Source organism: Monodelphis domestica, chromosome 4, assembly GCF_027887165.1.
Source record: "Monodelphis domestica isolate mMonDom1 chromosome 4, mMonDom1.pri, whole genome shotgun sequence".
Lineage (NCBI taxonomy): Eukaryota > Metazoa > Chordata > Mammalia > Didelphimorphia > Didelphidae > Monodelphis > Monodelphis domestica.
This window is the reverse complement of record NC_077230.1, coordinates 364533107-364553394: the sequence shown is the minus strand read 5'-3', so window position 1 is coordinate 364553394 and position 20288 is coordinate 364533107. Positions and strand designations below refer to the sequence as shown.

The following is a 20288-nucleotide window of genomic DNA, read 5'->3' as shown; positions in this document are numbered from 1 at the left end:
CCACTAAGTCATAGATGGATAGGATGAAGGGTTTGTACTTATGAAGTTTTCATAGATAAATAAAGGGGAGAATTATGCTTATCAATCCTCTCATTACTATGTGAAAGATAACTTCCTAGAATTTATCTACTAAATCAAGGATTTTATTATAGATTTCAGGGAGTTTATTAACTTGGATGGGAAAAATATCACATTTTTATTTTCACTCATCTTCGGTTTCCTTTGTAATCTTGTGTATTTTATATTGTGTATTTAAAATATTATTCTGAAAAGGGGTTTATAGACTTCACTACAGCCACACATATCCATAATGTGAAAAAGGTTTAAGAATCACTTTAGCAAGTCATAGACTGGTGAGGTGGAGAGATTTGCATCTATAAAGCCTCTCACTGCTAAATGAGAGAGGCTGTTGTGCTTGTAAAGCTTCGTGTTGCTTCTATATGAAAGGCAACTCACTAGGCTTTGCCAATTAGTCCCAATCTCTTAGTTCATTGAATTATACTCAAACATATTTATTATGAATGGCCAAAGCATATATCTCTGTCCTCATGAAGCTCAGAGTCAATTTTGCAGAATAAGAAACAAAAACAGAAAACGATGATAATCAATATTATAGTATTTGTTTATTAGGAAACTATAAAGGTAGCACAAGTGTTTGGATTTATCTAGATCTGGGGGACAGATAGTGAAAATGTTCAGAGTCGAGTCTTGTTCAAGAAATGTCAAGAAACTGAGTGTAACCGGATTGCGGACTACTTGGAGGGAAGTAAGGTATGAAGAAAATGGTAAGGTAGGAAGGGGTCAGGCTGTGAAGGGCATTGAAAATCTAGCAGAGGATTTATTATTCAATCCTAGAAGTAATAAGGAATAATAAATAAAACCAGATTTTATTGAATGGGGCAAGGATAATATAGTCAGATTTTGCACTTTGATAAGCTAAATGAAAACTAGATTAGAGTGGGAAGAGACTTAAGGCAAGAAACCTAACCAGTCAGCTACTGAAATAGTGATGGGGGGGCTTACACCAGTGTGGTTGCAGTGTTAAAGGAGAAAAGGGGAAATATTGTACATATATGTATAACTCTATTATATTACATATGTATATATTATGTTATATAACAGTATTATGCATGATATAATATTGTATTATATGACATAATTTGTATATGCAATATAATATAGTATTATATAATATAGAATTACATATAGTTATATGACACTATTATGTGTAAGAGATAATTCTGTATTATATTATACATAATTTTAATATGTAATATAGAATAATATATAGTCACATTGCATTATATTATATGTATACATACATACACACACACACACATCTATATATATATATGTGTGTGTGTGTGTGTGTGTGTGTGTGTATATATATAGTAGAAGGAGCAGGACTTGACCACTGATTAGATATGCGGAAGGGGTAAGAGACAGAAGAATAAAGGATGTTGAAAGTTGAAAGCATTTTTCTACTAGGCTGGATCTGTATGGGAAAGAACTCTTGAGGGAGAATGACAGGGGGGATAGTGGTGCCCTCATCAGTAATAGGGAATTTAGGAAGAGTGGAAGGTTGGGGTGGGAGAAGATTTAAGTTTTGGACATATTGAGTTTAAGATGTCTACAGGAAACTCAATTAGAAATGTCTAAAAGGCAGCTGGAGATACAAGAGTGGGTGTTAGGAGAGAGGTTGAGGTTCTACAAGTAGATCTAGGAGTCATCTGCATAAAGATGATTGAAACCATGGCAGCTCATGAGATCATCAAGTGGAAAAGTGTGGAAGAAGAAGAGAAGAGGGCCCAGGACAGAGAATGAGGAGAGCAGGTCTCCTCATTTCCAGCCCTAGATTTTGCCTACCATTCATCCAAGGTTGAGAACTTGGCAGCTCTTCTACAATAATTTTCTGTGCTCAGTCTTGAAAGTAGAGACCAGGGACCCCTCTGTGATGAGGTGGTTCTAAGATCATCCTGCCCAGTCCCTTGCCTCTAGGATAAGATGATCTCTTCTCCCAATCAGATCAGCTCTCAGTCAGCCCAAGATTTCTGCTACTTAGTAAGAGGTTCCAAGAACAGGAAAGTTCTTATTTATTTCTGTTCACCAGATCTTAGGTCTTTGACAGGAAAACAGTTCTTCCTATGGTCTGATTTATCTCTCTTTCATTGCAGCAACAGCTTTCTTGCTTTGTTACCTCTCCCTACATTAAGCTAGTAACACCAGCTCACATTTCTACAACATTAAGCTCTTCACACATATTACCTCATTTGATATTATTAATAACTGCATGTCAACCAGTGAAAGTATGACTACACCCATTTTTCAGACAAAGAAACTGAGGATCACAAAGGGAATGACTAACCTAATTGGAGCAATTATCAAGTGGGAGAGCTGGGACTTCAACTCATTCTTTCAGCGTTCTTTCTATTATATTGGAGATATTTGGGAAAGAACTGGGGGGGGGGGAGGGAAAGGTATGGGGGGGGGGGCCCGGGAAGCCCTGGAAAAATTGGCTGCGGCTTTTAGAGGAAGATCAGAGAGCCCAGGTCTCTAAAATCCTGTCAGCGAGTCATTTATAGCATATCATAACTAAGCTATAGTGGGAAGCAAAAGGCACTTACATGTAAGCAGTAAGTCTGTAGGGGGCCGTGTATCTGGCTACAGCCTCCCCTAATCCAGAGCCCTGCCAAAGCCACACAAGAAGGCTTGTTTCAGGGGCCATTTAGGTTGTGGCTGAGGCATAGAGAAGGCAAGGGGTTGGAGCGATCTTTGGATTTTCCATATCAAGAGAGAGAGAGCTTTCCTATTTCTCCTCTATCCCAGATTTGTTCCCACCCACCTCCCAGGCTGGGCCTGCCTTTCCCAGAGCTCCCTACCCTTGACTGTCGCCTCTCTCCACAGCCTGCCCCCCTGGATTTTATAAGGTGTCCCCGCGGAGGCCACTCTGTTCCCCGTGCCCCGAGCATAGCAGCGCTCTGGCCAACGCCTCCACGCTCTGCGTCTGCCAGGACAGCTACTCCCGCTCCCCAGCGGACCCACCCTCGGCCTCCTGCACCCGTGAGTCACTCCGGGCTGGGGTGGGGAGGGTGGGAGGGGAAGCGATGCCTTCTGATCTGGTCAGGGAGCACCAACCTCCAGGCCCTAACTTCTCCGACGCCACACCGTCCTCCCTCCAATCTCAGGCCCTTTGTGCCACTCCCCAAGACCCAATCCCATTTCCCGGGGCTTCTTCTCAGCTCCAATCTTCAAATCCCTTAGCATTTCTAACGTACAAACAGGCAGAGGTGTCGAATACAAGACTTGAGCCACAGTCCCTCAAAATGTTCGCGGAAAAAACAAGGACCCCTACCCCCACCCCCCTGCCCAAAGAAACTGCCCAGGGTGGCATTCCATTCTTGTTCTTTAGTTTCCTATCAATGTGACGTCGGGCAAGTCATTTCCCTTCCTGTGCTTAGTTCCTTCATCTATAAAATGAGTATGGTCACGGGGCTCTATGGCCTCTTCCAGATCTAAATCTCTGCTTCTCCGATTTCCTCTCCAATTACAGACCAGGAGGCCTCTCCATGGTCAATCCAGAACCACATGAACCGCGCCCCTCCCCTCCCGCTGCCCCTCAGGGCCTCTTCCAGACCCTAGACCCCCACATCCCCCTGATTCCGGGGGTCCCTCGCCTCCCTGCTGCATCCCAAAATCGCTGCCCGGCTAGGGAGGCGGACCAGACGTGATCTTACTTCCCTGCCTCCCCACCCAGGTCCTCCGACTGCCCCCCGGGATCTGGTCTACAGGCTGAGCCGCTCCACTCTGCTGCTGCGCTGGAATCCCCCGGAGGACTCTGGCGGCCGCTCGGACATCACTTACACCGTCCTGTGCCAGCGTTGCGGCGAGGATGACCCGGGCGTGGATCAGGGGCAAGGGTTTGGCCAGGGATCCGAGGGTGCCGAGGGCACCTGCGAACCCTGCGGACCCAGCGTGAGTTTTGTGCCACGCCAGACCGGATTGCGAGAGAGGACAGTCACCTTGCTCCACCTGCTCCCGCACTCCCGCTACACCATCCGGGTGGCGGCGCTCAACGGCGTCTCCGGCCTGGGCGCTGTGGGGACCACTTATGCCCAGGTCACAGTGCCCACGGGTCTGGCGGGTAAGGCCCCAGGCTTGCCCCATCTCTTCTCCCAGACCCAGCCGAATTCCCTGTCCCCAGTCCCCAAGCATGCAGTAGACTCCCTTTTGGGAGAGAGCAGAAACTCGCCTCAAGGCAGGGATGCCTTTGCTCCGGAGGTATGTCAGGGAAGGGAAATCCCCGGCTCTCCTGCTCCACCGCCTTCGCTCCTCCATCCCACTGGCCCACAGCTAGGCTCCCCTCTCCCAGTTTCTTTTTTCTTTCTCTCAGGTGTTGCCCACACATCTATATATAGAAACTTGCATAGAACAAAAAGTCCAAAGGAAAACAGTTCTCACCCTTAACGAATCTCTGTTCTGTCAGTGGGAGTATATATACTGGCATATACAAAATATGTACAAGATGGAGGCTTGGGGATTTGCTGGGAAGGACACAAACAGGGTAGGGAAGCCGGTTAGAAAACAATTCATGTACAAGATAAAACTTGAGCCGAGTCTTGAAAGAAACTGGGGATTCTGGAGGGTCAGCCAGTGCAAAGTATCAGAAGTGGGAAATGAGTGCCTTATTATATAAGGAACAGTAAGAAGGCTGGGTCACCTGAACCAACTGAAGAGTGCGTGAAGGGGGGGGGGGGGGATGGGGGAAAAGATCAGAAAAGTGTGTTATGGTCAGATTGTGAAGGGCTTTATATGCTACCTCCAAGAAGTTTTATATTTGTTCCTAGAGGTGATAGGGAGCCACTGGAGTTTATTGAGTAGGGGAGTGACATGGTGAGACCAATGATTTAAAGCCTTGATAAGACACCCACATTAAATCAGATTGCCACCTTCCAGACAAAGGTGGGAATCACTGTGGATGTGAGAAATAAATTAGAAAACATGGGTCAGGGAGAATCCAGAAGAGAGGACAGAGACTCCACAGAAGCTCATCATGCCTTTGTACCTCCAATGCTTAAAATAAAAACAACAACAACAACATGGAGAGCACCCTAAAAAATTTACCAAATATGAGGCCAATTATATCTTGTAGAGGAAAAGGCTGCTCATTGATGTGTCATTAAGGAATCAAATGTCTGTGTACAGTCAGATCACCAACTTGTAAAGATCAGAATTAGTAAAAAGAAAAAAACTACAAGAATCATAGTACTGGGATAAAGATGGCATTCAACTGAGACAATTAAATCCTGCCTCATTTAAAGAAGCAGCAAGTCACTTACACTCTGTCAATATCAGTTTACAAATATCTGTAAAATGGGGATAATAATACCTCATTGAGTTGTTGTGAAGGTCAAATGAGATGACATACATTACGTGCTTTATAGTGTTATTATGAAAAATAGACAACAGACAGCAAAAATGACATCAACAGTGATGATAATAATTTTACTTAGTTTGACTGAATTAAATTAGTTTTCATAAAGGAAATCATAAGAACCTGAAAATCACCTCAGTCAGAAAACTCTTGTCTAAACTGCTCAAGACAAATATAAATAGAATATAAACTCATTTATGAATGTTAAGAAGAATGATAGATGATTACAAGTGGTATTGCTTCTTGAAAACACAAAGCAAAATCATTTCAAGGATACTTTGTAGGTAAAAAAAAAGAGGTCAACTAACAGAAGAAAAATGGATAAGAGCTATAAACAAACTATTTTTTACTAAGGATAGCTAGATGGTTTATGGGTAGAATATCAGGCTTGGAATCAGGAGAACTCATCTTCCTGAATTGAAATCTGGCCTCAGACAATTCCTACCTGTGTGACCCTGGGCAAGTTACTTGACCTTGTTTGCCTCAGTTTCCTCATCTGTCAAATGAGCTGGAGAAGGAAATGGCAAATCACTCCAATATCTTGGTCAAGAAAATGTCAAATAGAGCCAATAGGAATTGAACACCACTAAAAATGACTGAACAATTTTTACTATAAAGGATAGTGGAAGACAGAACTCTTAACATCATATCCAAGATGGCCTTTTGGAAAGGTAGAAGTGAGACTATAAAAAGATGGCAAAATATCTAGGTTAGAGCAAGTGTCAAGAGACCAGATATGTGCTAGATGTGACAATTGTGAGGGCATAATATGTATCTAAAGAAAGGCAAATACTAAAGGTGAAAGGAGTCTCAGACCTTATTAACACTGAAGTTGACCAAAAGATTTGGAGGATACATAATCATGCTGTATGTATTTGTTGATTGTGAAAAAGTATTTAACTTGCTAAAACAAAACATCACCTTAAGAGATCTCTTCTAACAAGATATCTTCCATTCATATATAAAAATCATTCAAGAATCCACTAAAAAACACCAAGAGAAATAACCTTGTTCTAAGACTGGTTATAAATATAAGATGAATCATGAAATAGAAAGATCAGGATAAGTTTACCAAAAGTGTTTGCATGATGGAGGAGATCTAGCCCAGAGTCCAAGAGAAAAAGGGAGTTCCTATGAATACTGAGGTCCTCCAGATGCTATTTGTAGATGACATTGTGTTAGTAGGGTCAAGTTCCAGAACACTGCAGAAACTCCTAAAAGCCATCCTTAAACACTCAAAAGAGCTTGTATTGATCATCCATACAGAAAAAACCAAGTGGATGGCAATATGAGTACAAAAGGGAGAATGGATAATAATGCAAAGAATGATATGGGAAAATATGATCCAGGAGAAAGAAATGAGAAATGCCACATACATGTAGATTGTACAGAAACCTCCTGACTCCATCATGAATAGTTTTTCCATAACAGAATTTGTAGATACTAGGTATAGTGAACACCCCCCCCCAATCATAAAGAACTAAATTGGCTGTACTTTTAACAAACAGAAAGACTTGTTATAGATGTGAGAATTATTGTGGTATAAATTTCTTGTACTCTGTTAAATCATCAACTACTTAGAGATAAAATCAGCATTCATAGAAAACAAGAAGAAAAAATAACAATGAGAAAAGGATATGGTATTCAACCAAGAAGATTTAATACTTAATTATTTAAACAAACTATGAAAAATGGGAAATGGACAACAGAAATTATAGGAATACCAATTATCATAATTGTGTCCAAAAGTTAACCTAAATTAGTCATTTAAATTTTTCAATATAAATTAGTTGCTAAAAGGACTCCAAAAGAGTCCAGAAAGTACCTTCAAAACATTTTACTTACTTGCCTGGTGGAGGAAGAAAATTGCCAAAGATAATTCCAGGTTAAGATATAAACTCATCTTTAATCTGACAAAAGAGGATGATAAATGATTATAAAAAGAACCATCTTTTAAAGCAAAGAGAGGCAGTGGCAAGCAAAACCAGTTTAAAGCAAACTTGATGAGTAACTAACTAAGCAAAATCATCTCAGGGGCATTCAATGATTTTTTTTAAAAAGTGGACTACAAAAAAGAAAAAATGGAAAAGATTTACAAAAATTATTACAACAAACTTTTCTTTATCAAGGATAGTGGAACCTAACAACATGGTACCTAAGGTGCTTCCAAAGGAAGCTGAATGGCACCAAAAAATATATCGATAAGAAAAGCAGCTGGAGAACAGAAAGAGGAGAGAGACAGAAACAGAGGGAGGGAGGGAGAGAGAGAGAGAGAGAGAGAGAGAGAGAGAGAGAGAGAGAGAGAGAGAGAGAGAGAGAGAGAGAGAGAGAGAGAGAGAAAGGGAAGAAGGGAGGAAAAGAGGAAGAAGGAAGGAAGGAAGGAAGGAAATTAGCTGGATTTAGAAATATAAAGACAAGATTCATGTTGGAGCTAATACAATTGTGAGGGGATCTAGGAACCAATTTGCAAGGTATTTAAAGGACAGAAAAATACAAAAGATGGAGAAAATCTCAGATATTTTTGACTGAAAAAGACTACTGAAAAAATATGAACAACTATCTGCCTATAATGCCTACTCTCCCTTCTACAAAAAATTTTTATGAGTTGTCTATATACAAACTGAGAACATCCTTGATGAGGGTATTATTAGAGAGCAAGCAGATTTTTACAAATGATATTCAACAATGAACAATACTGTTATCTCACAATTAAGTGAAAGATGTAGAAAATATGAGATTCCATTGTGCTTATTGTCTCTTGCTTACAAAAAAGCATTTGACTCAGGTGAACACAAACATCACCTTACAGGCTCTTTTACAACAAGGTGTCTCTCATTCACAGTATCCAGTTCATTCAATATTTCAAGGAAGATATGATAACCAATATAACTGTTAAACAATTCTGAAAACAAATATCAGGCAAGACATGTATGAGTGTCTCTTGATATGCTATGATTGAGTGGTTGGAGGAAACTCTTGAATCGATAAAATCATGAATCTAACTGAGTGTTTTAAATATGGACAAGAGTCACATAGGATAGTCAGGAATGGTTGGGCTTTGATTTCCATCATTGGAGAGAAGTTCTAAATCAATGAGATCACAGATCTGTTTGAGTCTTGAGAATGTCTCCATCTAGAAACTGATTTTACAGAGGTGTGCAGATTCCAAATGTCAGTAAATACGTGTTGAGGAAAACATGCTGATTTAGTTAAGTGCCCCACTAATCCCTGGTCCCTTTTATTCCCTAAGCCCTTACCCCTAGTCTGGGCTAAAAATTGATCTCATCTACCAATAGAGCAAGCTCAGGGCAGTTTGGGATTGGTACCACCACCATGTCTAGAGGCAGGTATGTTGGGGTTGGAGGGGGAAGGATTATTCTGAGACTGATCTACTGTTTAGTCTTCTCAGATGAGGCCCCTCAACCCTCCCTCCTGTTTCATCTAACTCCACCATTCTCCCCTAAACAGCTGCCAGCCTTTCAGCTGCTCACACATAGCATGCACTCATTCCCTAGAAGTTGCTCATCATTCCTCCATCTTCCCCAGGAACCCTCATATCACATATCCTTCTTCAACTTCCAGGATCCAGTGGAGTGACTGAGATCCATCCAGACCGAGTGGAACCCAAGAGTGTCTCCCTCTCCTGGGAGGAGCCAGGGTTCCCAGGGGTCCCAGGAGCCAACAACACTGAGTATGAAATTCAGTACTTTGAGAAGGTAAGTCCAAGACCTTTTTGGTTGTTCCTGAGATAGCTTCTTTAGGGTGGGTTCAGGGTGAGCAGGGTGGGGGGAGTGTCCCAGTTCTTTTTGTTCTTAGATTTAAAATTCATGGTCAGTCTAACTTTCAGTGGTCAGGCTTCCATAGATGAAGAGAGGGTGGAAGCAGGTAGGGGAGAACTAGAAGATTAGATGCTCCATGAGGACAAAGTATCCTTTTCCATCTTCTGTCCTGAGCACCTAGTATGGAGTCTTGTATCTAATGCATATTTGTTTAGTTATGAGGAGTGGATTAAAGACCATGTGATATCTATTGAAGGGGTTGGGAATGTATAGTTTGGTGATGAGAAGCTTTTTAGAATGGGAGGAACAAGAGAATTGGTTTGAAATATATCTAGGGCTTCCCTCCTTTTGGTGGAAAGGCAGGAGATTATTAGGGCAGATTGCTGAGTACATTGTCATTAAGTTAGGTTTTTTTGGATGAATTACTTTTAAAAATTATTGTTACAGAGTAGGGTTCAGTTCTAGGGAGTAGAGAGAAGGAATGGGGCATTTCCAGAAATGGCTGTGCTACAAAATCAAAAGCCATTTAAAAAATCATATACATATAATCTGAAAATCTAGCATGAAGAGGAAAGATTCTTCCCAGGGAGAAGAACCAGGAACAATAAAGGGAAGTTGAAAGAGAGGCAGATTTCAGTTTAGTAGAAGGAAAACCATTTTTTACCAATCAGACCTGTCCAAAAGTGAAATAGGCTTTCTTGAGAGGCAGAGAGCCATTGTCCAGCCCTTGAGGTCTTTAATTAGAGCCTTGATGGCCTCCTATTGGTGATGTTGAAGAAGGGTTCAGGTAAGAGTTGGATTAGATAGCTTCTGATTTGGTGATGTTTCAAGGATCACCTGGAATTTGGGGGCAACTGCCTTCCTTCTCCACTTTGCTTGAAAAATTCCTAGTGGGTTGTATCTCCTCAGCAGGTTGCCTAAGCAATTCTCTCAGGTGGTCAGCTCCCTGTCTCATACCACAGCCTAGTCCTAAAGTATGACCTCTTCTCCCTCCTCCATGATTTCTTCACTGTCTTAGTTGCTCCAGGACAAAAGTCTAAGCCCTCCCCACCTTTGACAACTTTACCAACAATGACATTTATGCACCTATAGTATACACAGTCCCATGGGGAGGAATGACAACTGAGGAATATACTTCTGACTCTGGGACTTCAAAACATTCATGATTTTGTAGATCCCCACCTTTCACCCCAGGAAATGATAAGGCATTACTTGGGGTGAAAAAAAGATCATGCCTCTGGTGGCCAATCTTTTGTTCTGGGGCTCTGGATAGTGTTCCCTTACATCTGGGGTCACTATACCTTCTACCAGCAGCACATGGAGAGGAGAAAGGAAAGTCTGCCCTTGGATGCATGGAATTAATTATGCCTAAATGTGTGTGAGAGTGAGGAGTTTGGACCTGGGAAAGGAAAATTGGGGTTTTGTCTTTAATCCTCTATTTCCTTTTTTTGTAAAATGGGATAACAATACTTTTGCTCTACATCTCCTCCACTTGCTGTTGCAGTGGAGACCTGAAGTGGGTAGACTTTCCCTTACCTGGTGGCCTCCCTGCCACCACTTTTTGTTATCAGGATGTCTTCAACAGCATCTTCTTCCTCCTTTTCTTTAAAAATTCATTGATTCCTTTGTTTTTTACATACATTAAGTTCTAAATATATTCCCACCTCCATTTTAATCAATGAGCCTTTTAGCCTACTAATACGGATTTTAAAATAAAGAAGAAAAAAATGCGGTTCAGCAAAAAACAATCAATGCATTGGCTATGTCCCCCAACTCCACAAAGAAGCCTCCATCTCTTTCTTGTCTTTTCTTTTTAAACCTTATTTTCTCTTTATCTTCCATCTTAGAATTCATACTAAACATTGGTTCCAAGGCAGAAGAGTTACCTAGCTGTTCTACTTTTCTTCCTTCCTTCCTTCCTTCCTTCCTTCCTTCCTTCCTTCCTTCCTTCCTTCCTTCCTTCCTTCCTTCCTTCCTTCCTTCCTTCCTCTCTCTCTCTCTCTCTCTCTCTCTCTCTCTCTCTCTCTCTCTCTCTCTCTCTCTCTCTCTCATCTTCCAAGATAGATGTATGGTAAGTGCTAGGCACTGGGGCCCAAGGGATTTGCCCCAGGGTCACACAGCTATCTTGCTGGTCAATGGAGCCAGATCTCCTGGGCATCAGGCTACCCTTCCTCCCTTCTTCTCTCTCCCAGGGTCAGAGGGAGCAGACCTATGCCACTGTCAGGACAGGAGCACCTGCTGTCACAGTCAATAACCTGAAGCCAGCAACACTCTATGTTTTCCAAATCCGAGCAGCCTCACCCTCCCTCTCCCCAGAAATTGGAAACTTCACCCCTAGCATAGAAGTTGAGACGCTAGTGGAGGGTAAGTATCGGGGCATTCAGAAGAAAGGAGAGGGAGATTCCCCAAGGGAGAAGAGAGATGAAAGGAAGATTCTGGGAGAAGATTCTGTCAGGTTGGGGCCCAGGTTCCTCTGAGAGGCAGAAAGCTCCAAGTGCTGAATGTGGTCTAAGGACCTCATCCAGCCCCCTACCCACTGCCCAATCCCTCCTTTTCCATTAAAGCTGGCTCCGGGTCCAGGAAGCAGAACCCTGCCGTCGTTGCTGTGATCGTTGCTGTAACTGTCCTCCTTATCCTAGGCTTCGGCTTGAGTTTTCTGGCTATTTGGAAGAGGTAAGTGATGGAGAAACCCTTCTAAAAACATGCTTCCTTCTAGCCTGGCTCCTTGTGCCTGATGTCCCTGGGACGGGAGGGTGCGGGGACTCAGGTTCACTCCATCTCCCCTGTAATGCCTGCAGAGGAACTCATAAACAAGGACTTCCATCCACCTGGAGATGGACTCACTCACCTAGACAGAGGCAGAGATGCAATGCTTGGCAATGTGGGAACATCACTGGATCTGGGTTCCAGTTTCTAAGTTTTAGTTCTAGAACTCTTCTCATTTGTCCTCTGGAACGTCGCTTCCTTTCTCTGGGCCTCTGTTTTCTTATCTGTAAAATGGGAGGGTTGGAGCTCATCATCTCTCTTGGCTTGCACATTTCTCTGGTTCTTTGTATGGGCAGAGCCCAAGATCCCTGCTGGCATTCTGTGTCTTTACATGTGCATTGATATATAATTCACCACGAGTAGTTAAATATGATGTGCCCTCCATCCTTCCCTTCCCCCTTCCTCCCCTCCACTGCCTGAGAAGGATGGGATTTGGCTGCTTAAGTCGCTAACAGCCTTCAGGCCTCAGCAGGAGCAGGGAGGGTAGACTCAGACGTCCTGGGCTACTGCTCATAGTGATTAGGATTTGGTTCAGAGGGCCACCGGCCCCCAAGGGAAATGAGCTCCCGGTGCTTGGGCAAGCCTTGGAACTAATCCTGGAAATAAATGTGATGGGAGGCTCTGCAGGGCCAGAAGCTCTGGGCTGACAGGCAGGATGCCTTGGCTTTAGCTTTTGTTTTTCCTCTTTAGTTGGTCACTTCTCAGTGGGCTGCAGTTTCCCCATATGAAAAACGAGGAGCTTGGATTTACACAGCCCTTCCCAGCTTGGCCATTCTATGTGTATGAAGTTGGGGGACAGGGAAAAGAATAGGCCAGGGGGAGGGGAGGATCCAGGCAGTTTATAACAGCAAACAGCTACATTTCTCTCCAAGAGAATGGAAATTCTGCCTCCCCTCCCTGACTCCTGGTATAAAAAGCTGCAAAAGCCCTGAGCTTTTGATGTTAGATTGCTAAGCTTCTGGGGTTGCTGTATCCCTGGTGGACAGTCCCTCAGCCCAGGCACGGAGCTCCACTTTCCTCTCTGAAGCTGTTTGGATTTGGGGGTTGTTAGAAAAGCCAGCACTTCAAAGGAGCCCGATGCAGCTTTTCCCACTGTGTGTATGCACACTGCCATGCTCGTGCCTGTGGGGTGTGTGTGTGTGTGTGTGTGTGTGTGTGTGTGTGTGTGTGTGTGTGTGCACAGCACACATGCATGGACGTGAGGGGGTGGAAGGCCCAAGGGGAAGACAGCATCCTTTTGGAGGCTGAGGGAGCCTGGGACAGCTGGAACGAATGCTGATGCCTGGGGAAGTCTCTGAAGCAGATAATTATGCCAATTTCAAAGCCACTTGGCCGGATTCTGAGCTTCCCCCGCTCAAGTCCCCCAGCAGAATTGTGGGGGGAACAGAGTAAATTTCTGAGGCTGCCTCAATTAGACACCACAGCCTAACGGCCTATAATTGGGAATATTCCCAAATCAGAGCAAGATTAAACAGCCCCAAGTGGAGAGAGAGTCTCACAGCAAGGAAGATTCAGGAAATCATTTGAAATAGAAAAGGAGAAAAGAAGGAGATAGAGAAGAGGGAGAGTTGAAGGTGGGGGTGTGTGTGATTATATAGGTATTCCCTGAAGTGTTTGAGGGGCTAGACTGGGGGCTGGGGAAAATGTGACACAGATTAAGTCCCTGCTTATCAAAGGCTTCCAGACAGACCAACATAGATAGAGAAAAGGATTTTCCAACTCAAGTTGAGAAATTTATTAAGCCGCTACTAAGTACCTGGAACTCTTTCTCTCATTCTACAAGCTCCCAATCCCATCTTCTCCCTCTCCAACTCAGGAGGTCTTCACAGGTTCACCCCCATCCCCACCTCAAAACCTCTATCCTCTCCTCTCCTCTTTTCTCTCCTGTCTCAGAAAGAGCTGAAATGTGTTCTTGGTCCCATCCCCTCCTGCCTCTTGTAGGACTTTTCCCCATCCATCAGCTAATCAGTCAGAGAATCAAATAGAAAGTTGGAAGAGGAAAGGACCTTGTTGGTCAACACTTTATCTTAAAGACAAGAAAATTGAGGTTCTGGAAATGGAAGCAACACAGATAACAAGTCTCTGAGCTTCTAAATCCACCTTTCTGCTACACCACACTGTCTCTCTATCCTTCCATTAACCTTTTCTGCTCAGCAGATTCCTTCTTCTGTGCCCACAAATGTGCTTGGGCTTCCCTTTCTGAGATAGCTTCCTCTTTGTGACGACCAACTTGGGCTGCCATCTTTGGCCCTTTGCCTCTAGACTCCAAGAATATACGTGTGCTCACTTCCTCTTCCTCATTATTTGGTTTGTCTTCAAACCCTGGTAGTCTGGCTTCTATCCACATCATTCTCCTGATACTACTCTCTTAGAAGACATAGGGTCAAGAGTACTCAGTAAATAGATAACCAGGCTGGGAAATAGGAGGTCCTGGGTTCAAAAATTACCTCAGACACTTCCTAGCTGTGTGATCCTGGGCAAGTCATTTAACCCCCATTGCCAAGTCCTTGCTGCTCTTCTGTGAATGAAAGGAGAGCAAGTGGAGGCTCCTATTGTAGACAGACTTTTTGAAGAGTTTAGCCACAAAGCATCAAAGAGAAATGGGACGATAGTTAGTGGGGACTCAGAGTCAGCAGATAGGAAGAGGAAGAATTAGGATGAGATCTAACAACTCCATACCCAGGGCTTTTCCCAATGTTGCTCTGCTACCCTCAGTGTTAAATCCAGGGACCTTTTCTCAGTCCTCATCCTCCTTCATCCTACAGCATTTGGCATCAATCATGCTGGTGCTGATTATGTAAATGATATAATGCCAGTAGTCTGGCTACCTTTTTACCTCTAAACCTCCTCTTCTCTGCTTCTTTCTCTGACTCACTTTCTGTTACGTGTCATCCAAATGGGACCTTGCCTAAGAGTCTATCCTTAGCCCTCTTTATTTCTTGATATCCCTCAGGAATTTTTTTTTTATGGAATCAGCTCTCAAGTCAAACATTTATTGTGTGCCTATTTGAGATCAGGTCTGTGTATTACATCCTGGGGCAGTTATAAAATTTAGATAAGACAGGGCTCCTGCCTTAAAGGAGCTTATAGTCTAGATGGTAATAAGACATCAGTGAAGTGATGGACAAACCAACAGAATGCATCCAGGTGAAAATGAGATTATGGCTGGCCCGGAGAAGCCCTCCACCTTCCAATGAGGGGGAGGAAAGAATAGAAAGTCCTGACTAGCGTGAGTTCATGGACTCCAGTGGTCTTTTAGAGGACACTGACAAGGTATGAGGTGTGATTCCAGGGCTGAAGTGACCTCCAGGTATAAAATAAGACTCCCAAGTCATTAGCACTGACCTTTCTCAATTTCTACTAGTGATATCCCCATTCTCCCTGTCCACGCAGGCTCAGAAACTCAAAATCCACTCATCAGACTCCTTCCTAGCCTCTCCCTCCACACACAATCCATCACCAGCTGCCGCCTAGTTGTATCCCAGCCATCCTTATTATTACTGCCTTGCACCCAAGAACTCACATCCTTTTTAATACATTTTGTATCAGAGTGCTACCAGGATTGGTTTTTTCCACTGGAACTGGTGTAAGGAACATCTGATGAGAAAATTTCCTCTCCAAAGGCAGACCAGGGGTCTAAACTCAGAGTCAAGAAAACTTGAATTTTAATCTTTTCTCTGACTATGAAGTCACAACTTCATCAATTTCCATATCTGTAAAATGGGTATATCCTCTCAAGGTTGATATAAGGATCAAAAGCTCTGTATAAATATTAGCTGTTATTATTATTATTTTTTTAAACCCTCACCTTCCATCTTAGAATCAATACTGTGTATTGGCTTCAAGGCAGAAGGGTGGTAAGGGCTAGGCAATGGGGGTCAAGTGACTTGCCCAGGGTCACACAGCTGGGAAGTGTCTGAGGTGAGATTTGAACCTAGGACCTCCCATCTCTAGTCCTGGCTCTCACTCCACTGAGCTACCCAGCTGCCCCCTGTTATTATTATTATTATTATTATTATTGGCACCTGGCTCTCAGTCTTGGATGGTTGCCTGACTGCACTTGAGAGATGAAGTGCCTTGACTAGGGTCTCACAGTCAACACAAAAGGTGGTAACACTTGAATCTAGGTCTTCCTGATTCCAAGGTGGATTCTCTATCCATTATTCCACGACTGCCTCTAGATCAGTTTTTCCTATCATCTACTCTTCTCTCTTCCCTGCAGTGGTTTCTCGTTGCCTACAGAATAAAAATCCAAATTTCTCATTCATCCAAGGCAGATAGGTGGTGCAGTGGATAGAGCCCTGGGTCTGGAGTACATAAAAACTGAGTTCAAATGCAACCTCAGGTATTTGTTAACGGTGTGACTCCGGGCTAATCACTTAACCTCTATCTGCCTATAAAACATGGACAATACTAGCACCTAGCACATAGTAGGTGCCTTAATAAAATGTTTGTTTCTTTCCTTTTCCCATTAGCTTGCCTCTGCACATGAGATCTGTATATCTCATTGATAGAAAGATTCCTTCATTGTAGATTATAAACCATCTGTGCCTGCTCCTTCTCAGTGATTCTCTTGATATTTATCCCAGTCCATATCCTGGTCCCCACTTCCAATGGGGGTTAAGTGACTTGCCTGGGATCACACAGCTAGGAAGTGTCTGAGGTCAAATTTGAACACATGATCTCCCATAACTAGACCTGGCTCTCAAAGCCACCTAGCTGTAGTCCCCTTCTGGTTCTGATATTGTGTCCTCTTCTAGTTCTATATTCTCTTCTAGTTCTTTCATTCTCTGTTCTCAGGTTCATTCTAACTCTGACATTCTGAGTTCTAAGGTCTCTTCCAGCTCTAACATTCCCTCTTATTGAATCTCTTCTAGTTCTTTCATTTTCTGTTCTTAGGTCCCTTCAAATTCTTAGAACATTGTAGCTTTCACGTTCTAGGTTCTTAGGCTTCTCCCCTCTAGGATATCTTACATTCTAAGACTGTGGCCTCCAAAGTGGTTCCCCCTAGAGGGTCTTGACCTGACTTCTAAGGGAATCATAAGTTGACAGGCCAATGGGAGGGTGGTAAGATGGTTACACCCAGACCTCCATACAACAGTCAAATTCTACTCTTAGTTCTCAAATGCTTCCTACAATTGTGCAAGCTCCCAACATTCCCATTTCCTTGCCAAATGTCAGGTGCTCAGGACAATTATAACCTACCCACTCCCTGACCATTCATAGCAATAGTTACACAGGTGCCATTGGCTTTCAGCTCACTTATTGGCTCCAAGAGGGTAGGTTCTGTGCTTCTGGGCAGTGACAAGTTTGAAAGAGTTTGAATCCCAAAATTTTCATTTTTAGTGGATTGAGTAAGTTTCACAAGAGGAATAGTCATGGATGGATGGCCAGATGGCCGTTGATCTCAAATCTCATTATGTTTTACCCAAAACCCATCCCTCTTCCAAGGTTCCCTATTTCTATTGAATGTGCCACCATCTTTGCAGCCACCTAGGTTCTCAACCATGGTATCATCATCAATTCCTCACTCTGCCTCACCCACATTGCCAAATCTTTCTTTTTCTATCTCCTCAACATCTTTTGCATACATTCCTTTATTTCCATTCTAGAGGGGTCAGGGGGAGTTGCAGCTCCTCCTTAGACCCCTCCCCTCTGTTTCCCAGGCAATGCATATATGGCAAAGGCTTTAGAGGCGGCAATGATGATGAACTCTACTTCCACTGTGAGTCTGGGACCCTTGGCTCTCCTCCTTCACTGACCAGCACCTTCCTCTCCCTAGTCCCCATCAGAGGACAAGGAGCTTGTTGGGGGAGGGCATTAATTCCTAGGCTTGGATGTAAGGCTGTCATCTCCTCTGGTCCTACCCCTATCCTTGTGTTGCTTCCTGGAGAGCAACTGCTCCTAAGGGTCTCTTTGCCTTTTGTCCTCCTCACCAGTCAAGGTCCCAACGAGAAGGACATATATTGACCTGGAAAACTCTGCTGACCCTATGCAGGCGTTGCACCTGTTTGCCAAAGAGCTGGACAGCTCCAATGTCTCTGTCCACAAAATCATTGGCACAGGTAAGTGCTTCCCTGGCCCCATCCTAGACCAGTACAAGCATACACACACACACACACACACACACACACACACACACACACACACATCCCCCATCTTTTTCTGTCTTTTTCTCTCATACACACACTTTCTCTCTCTCTCTCTCTACCTCTCTCTCTTTCCCTCCTTCCCTCCCTCCCTCCTTCCCTCCCTTTCCCTCTTTCTCTCTTTCCCTCACTCCCTCTCTCTCTCCTTCTCCCTCTCCCTCTCTCTCTCTCTTTCTCCCCTCTTCCTCTCCCTCTCCCTCTCCCTCTTTCTCTCTTTCTCTCTTTCCCTCACTCCCTCCCCCCCCCCTCTCTCTCTCTCTCTCTCTCACACACACACACACACACACACACACACACACAAACACACACATTTCCTCCAGGCTAGCCAAGTGACCGAAGCCAGACTCTTGATCACCCAAAGTCCTTCCCTTGAAGAAGGTAGATCTCTCTGTCCCTGGCCTCAGGCTACTTACATATTTGGGTCATCCTTGATGTCAAGTCCATCTGTCTCAGAACAGGCAACTCTCAATGACTGATTGTGAATTCAACTCAACAAAAAATTTTAAATTAATACTTTTTGTTCTTATATCTCCTTTATTTCTTAATATACTCTTTCCTAATCTCCTCCTAGATGCAGCTCTTATAACAAAAAAAATTTTTTTTAAGTAGGAGAAAAGCAGTAACTTAATGAACATATCATTCAAGTCTGGGATTACATACCCTATTCCACATCTCTAGTCTTCCACTTTTGCAAAGAAGGGATAGTTTTGATTGTCTCCTCTATTAGGGTGACTCGTTGAGAACTAGTTGGAATTATGACCTTCCCCTTAGACAGAGGATTGAACTGTAACTAAGACAGAGCAATAAGCTTTGTCTCATGGAGATGAAACTTTAGATACATTTCTTTGACCTGGCAGTCCCGGCTGCATCCTCCAGTCCACCTTTCCTTCAACCATTGGCAGTTATTTGGCAGAATAAAAACTTTGTGGTGTTTGAGATGCAGTTCCTCCCTCCAGAAGACATACACTAAATGACACCCCTGTTTCCTCTGCCTTTTCATGCCCCAAATTCTGCCTTCACCCTTGTCAAATATGCAATAATAATTATTTATATCCCTGCCCTCAGATCACAGTTGTGTCCTTACACTTTCTATAGCTAAATAACAAGCCTCAGGTTTTTTTCACCTATAAGATATGGGTGTTTTAGAAAGAATTCCTATTCAGCCATAGTTTAGACTATATGTCTTCTGAGGTCCCTTTTAGCTATAGATCTATGATCCCATCCTAAGATTTATTGCTATTGACTTCCCAGGGTTGCCCTGAGGAAAGCACTTCATAAGTCTTCATTTGCTTTAGAAATGGAAAACTGGGGGGGGGGGGGCAGCTTGATGGATCAGTGGATTGAGAGCCAGGCCTAGGGACAGTAGGTCCTGGGTTCAAATTTGACATCAGACACTTCCTAGCTGTGTGACCCTGGGCAAGTCACTTGACCCCCATCGCCTAGCCCTTACCACCCTTCTGCCTTGGAATACACAGTATTGACTCCAAGAAGGAAGGTGAGGGTTTAAAAAAAAAAGAAATGGAAAACTGACAATGTTCATGATGGTGATTGTTGCCTGCTGCTTGCCCAGTCATGGGCTCAGCTGCCCTACAGGGGAGGGAGAGATGAAGTGAGGTGGGGGATGGGTGGGAGAGAGGAACCTGAACCTTCCTCTTCTTGCCCCATTGGGTTGGTTGATGGGCTGATCTATTTCCCCCCACAGGTCAGTTTGGAGACATGTGCAGTGGCTGCCTGAAGCTGCCAGGTGGACGGAGCCTCCTGGTGGCTGTGCACACTCTATGTGATGGAGCTTCGGAAAAGCAGAAGCTTCGTTTCTTGGCGGCAGCCTGTGCTCTGGGTCAGTTTGACCACTCCAACATTGTCCGGCTGGAAGGCGTCATCACCAGAGGCAAGGATCCTTCTCCACCTTGAGGGCCCCTCTTGACCTAAGTCACTCATCCTTCCTGGGGGCTACAAGTTCAGTCCCCGTGTCTGAAAAGGAAATCCTTCTCTACTCAGTCCTTTCCTCCAACTGCTCTCTTCCTTTTTATTTCTTACTCTGGATTATTTTAAGCCCTTACCTTCTGCCTTAGAATTACTATTATGTATTTAGCTGCCCCTTTGTTATTTATTATTCTCTCACCCTCAGCCAGAGCTGTATCAAAGACTGAGCAATAAGAGTTT

The 20288-nt window shown here is 43.6% G+C and overlaps 1 protein-coding gene across 1 annotated transcript in view; it reads left to right on the top strand.

Annotated features, from left to right (window-relative positions):
- EPHA10 (EPH receptor A10) overlaps positions 1–20288 on the top strand; it is a 41982-nt gene that overhangs the window by 14970 nt on the left and 6724 nt on the right. The window contains exons 4-11 of the mRNA XM_056795169.1: positions 2905–3060; positions 3755–4141; positions 9014–9147; positions 11403–11574; positions 11775–11883; positions 17643–17701; positions 17916–18041; positions 19828–20013. Of these exons, the coding sequence (XP_056651147.1) occupies positions 2905–3060; positions 3755–4141; positions 9014–9147; positions 11403–11574; positions 11775–11883; positions 17643–17701; positions 17916–18041; positions 19828–20013 (1329 nt within the window). The remainder of the gene's footprint in view (positions 1–2904; positions 3061–3754; positions 4142–9013; positions 9148–11402; positions 11575–11774; positions 11884–17642; positions 17702–17915; positions 18042–19827; positions 20014–20288) is intronic.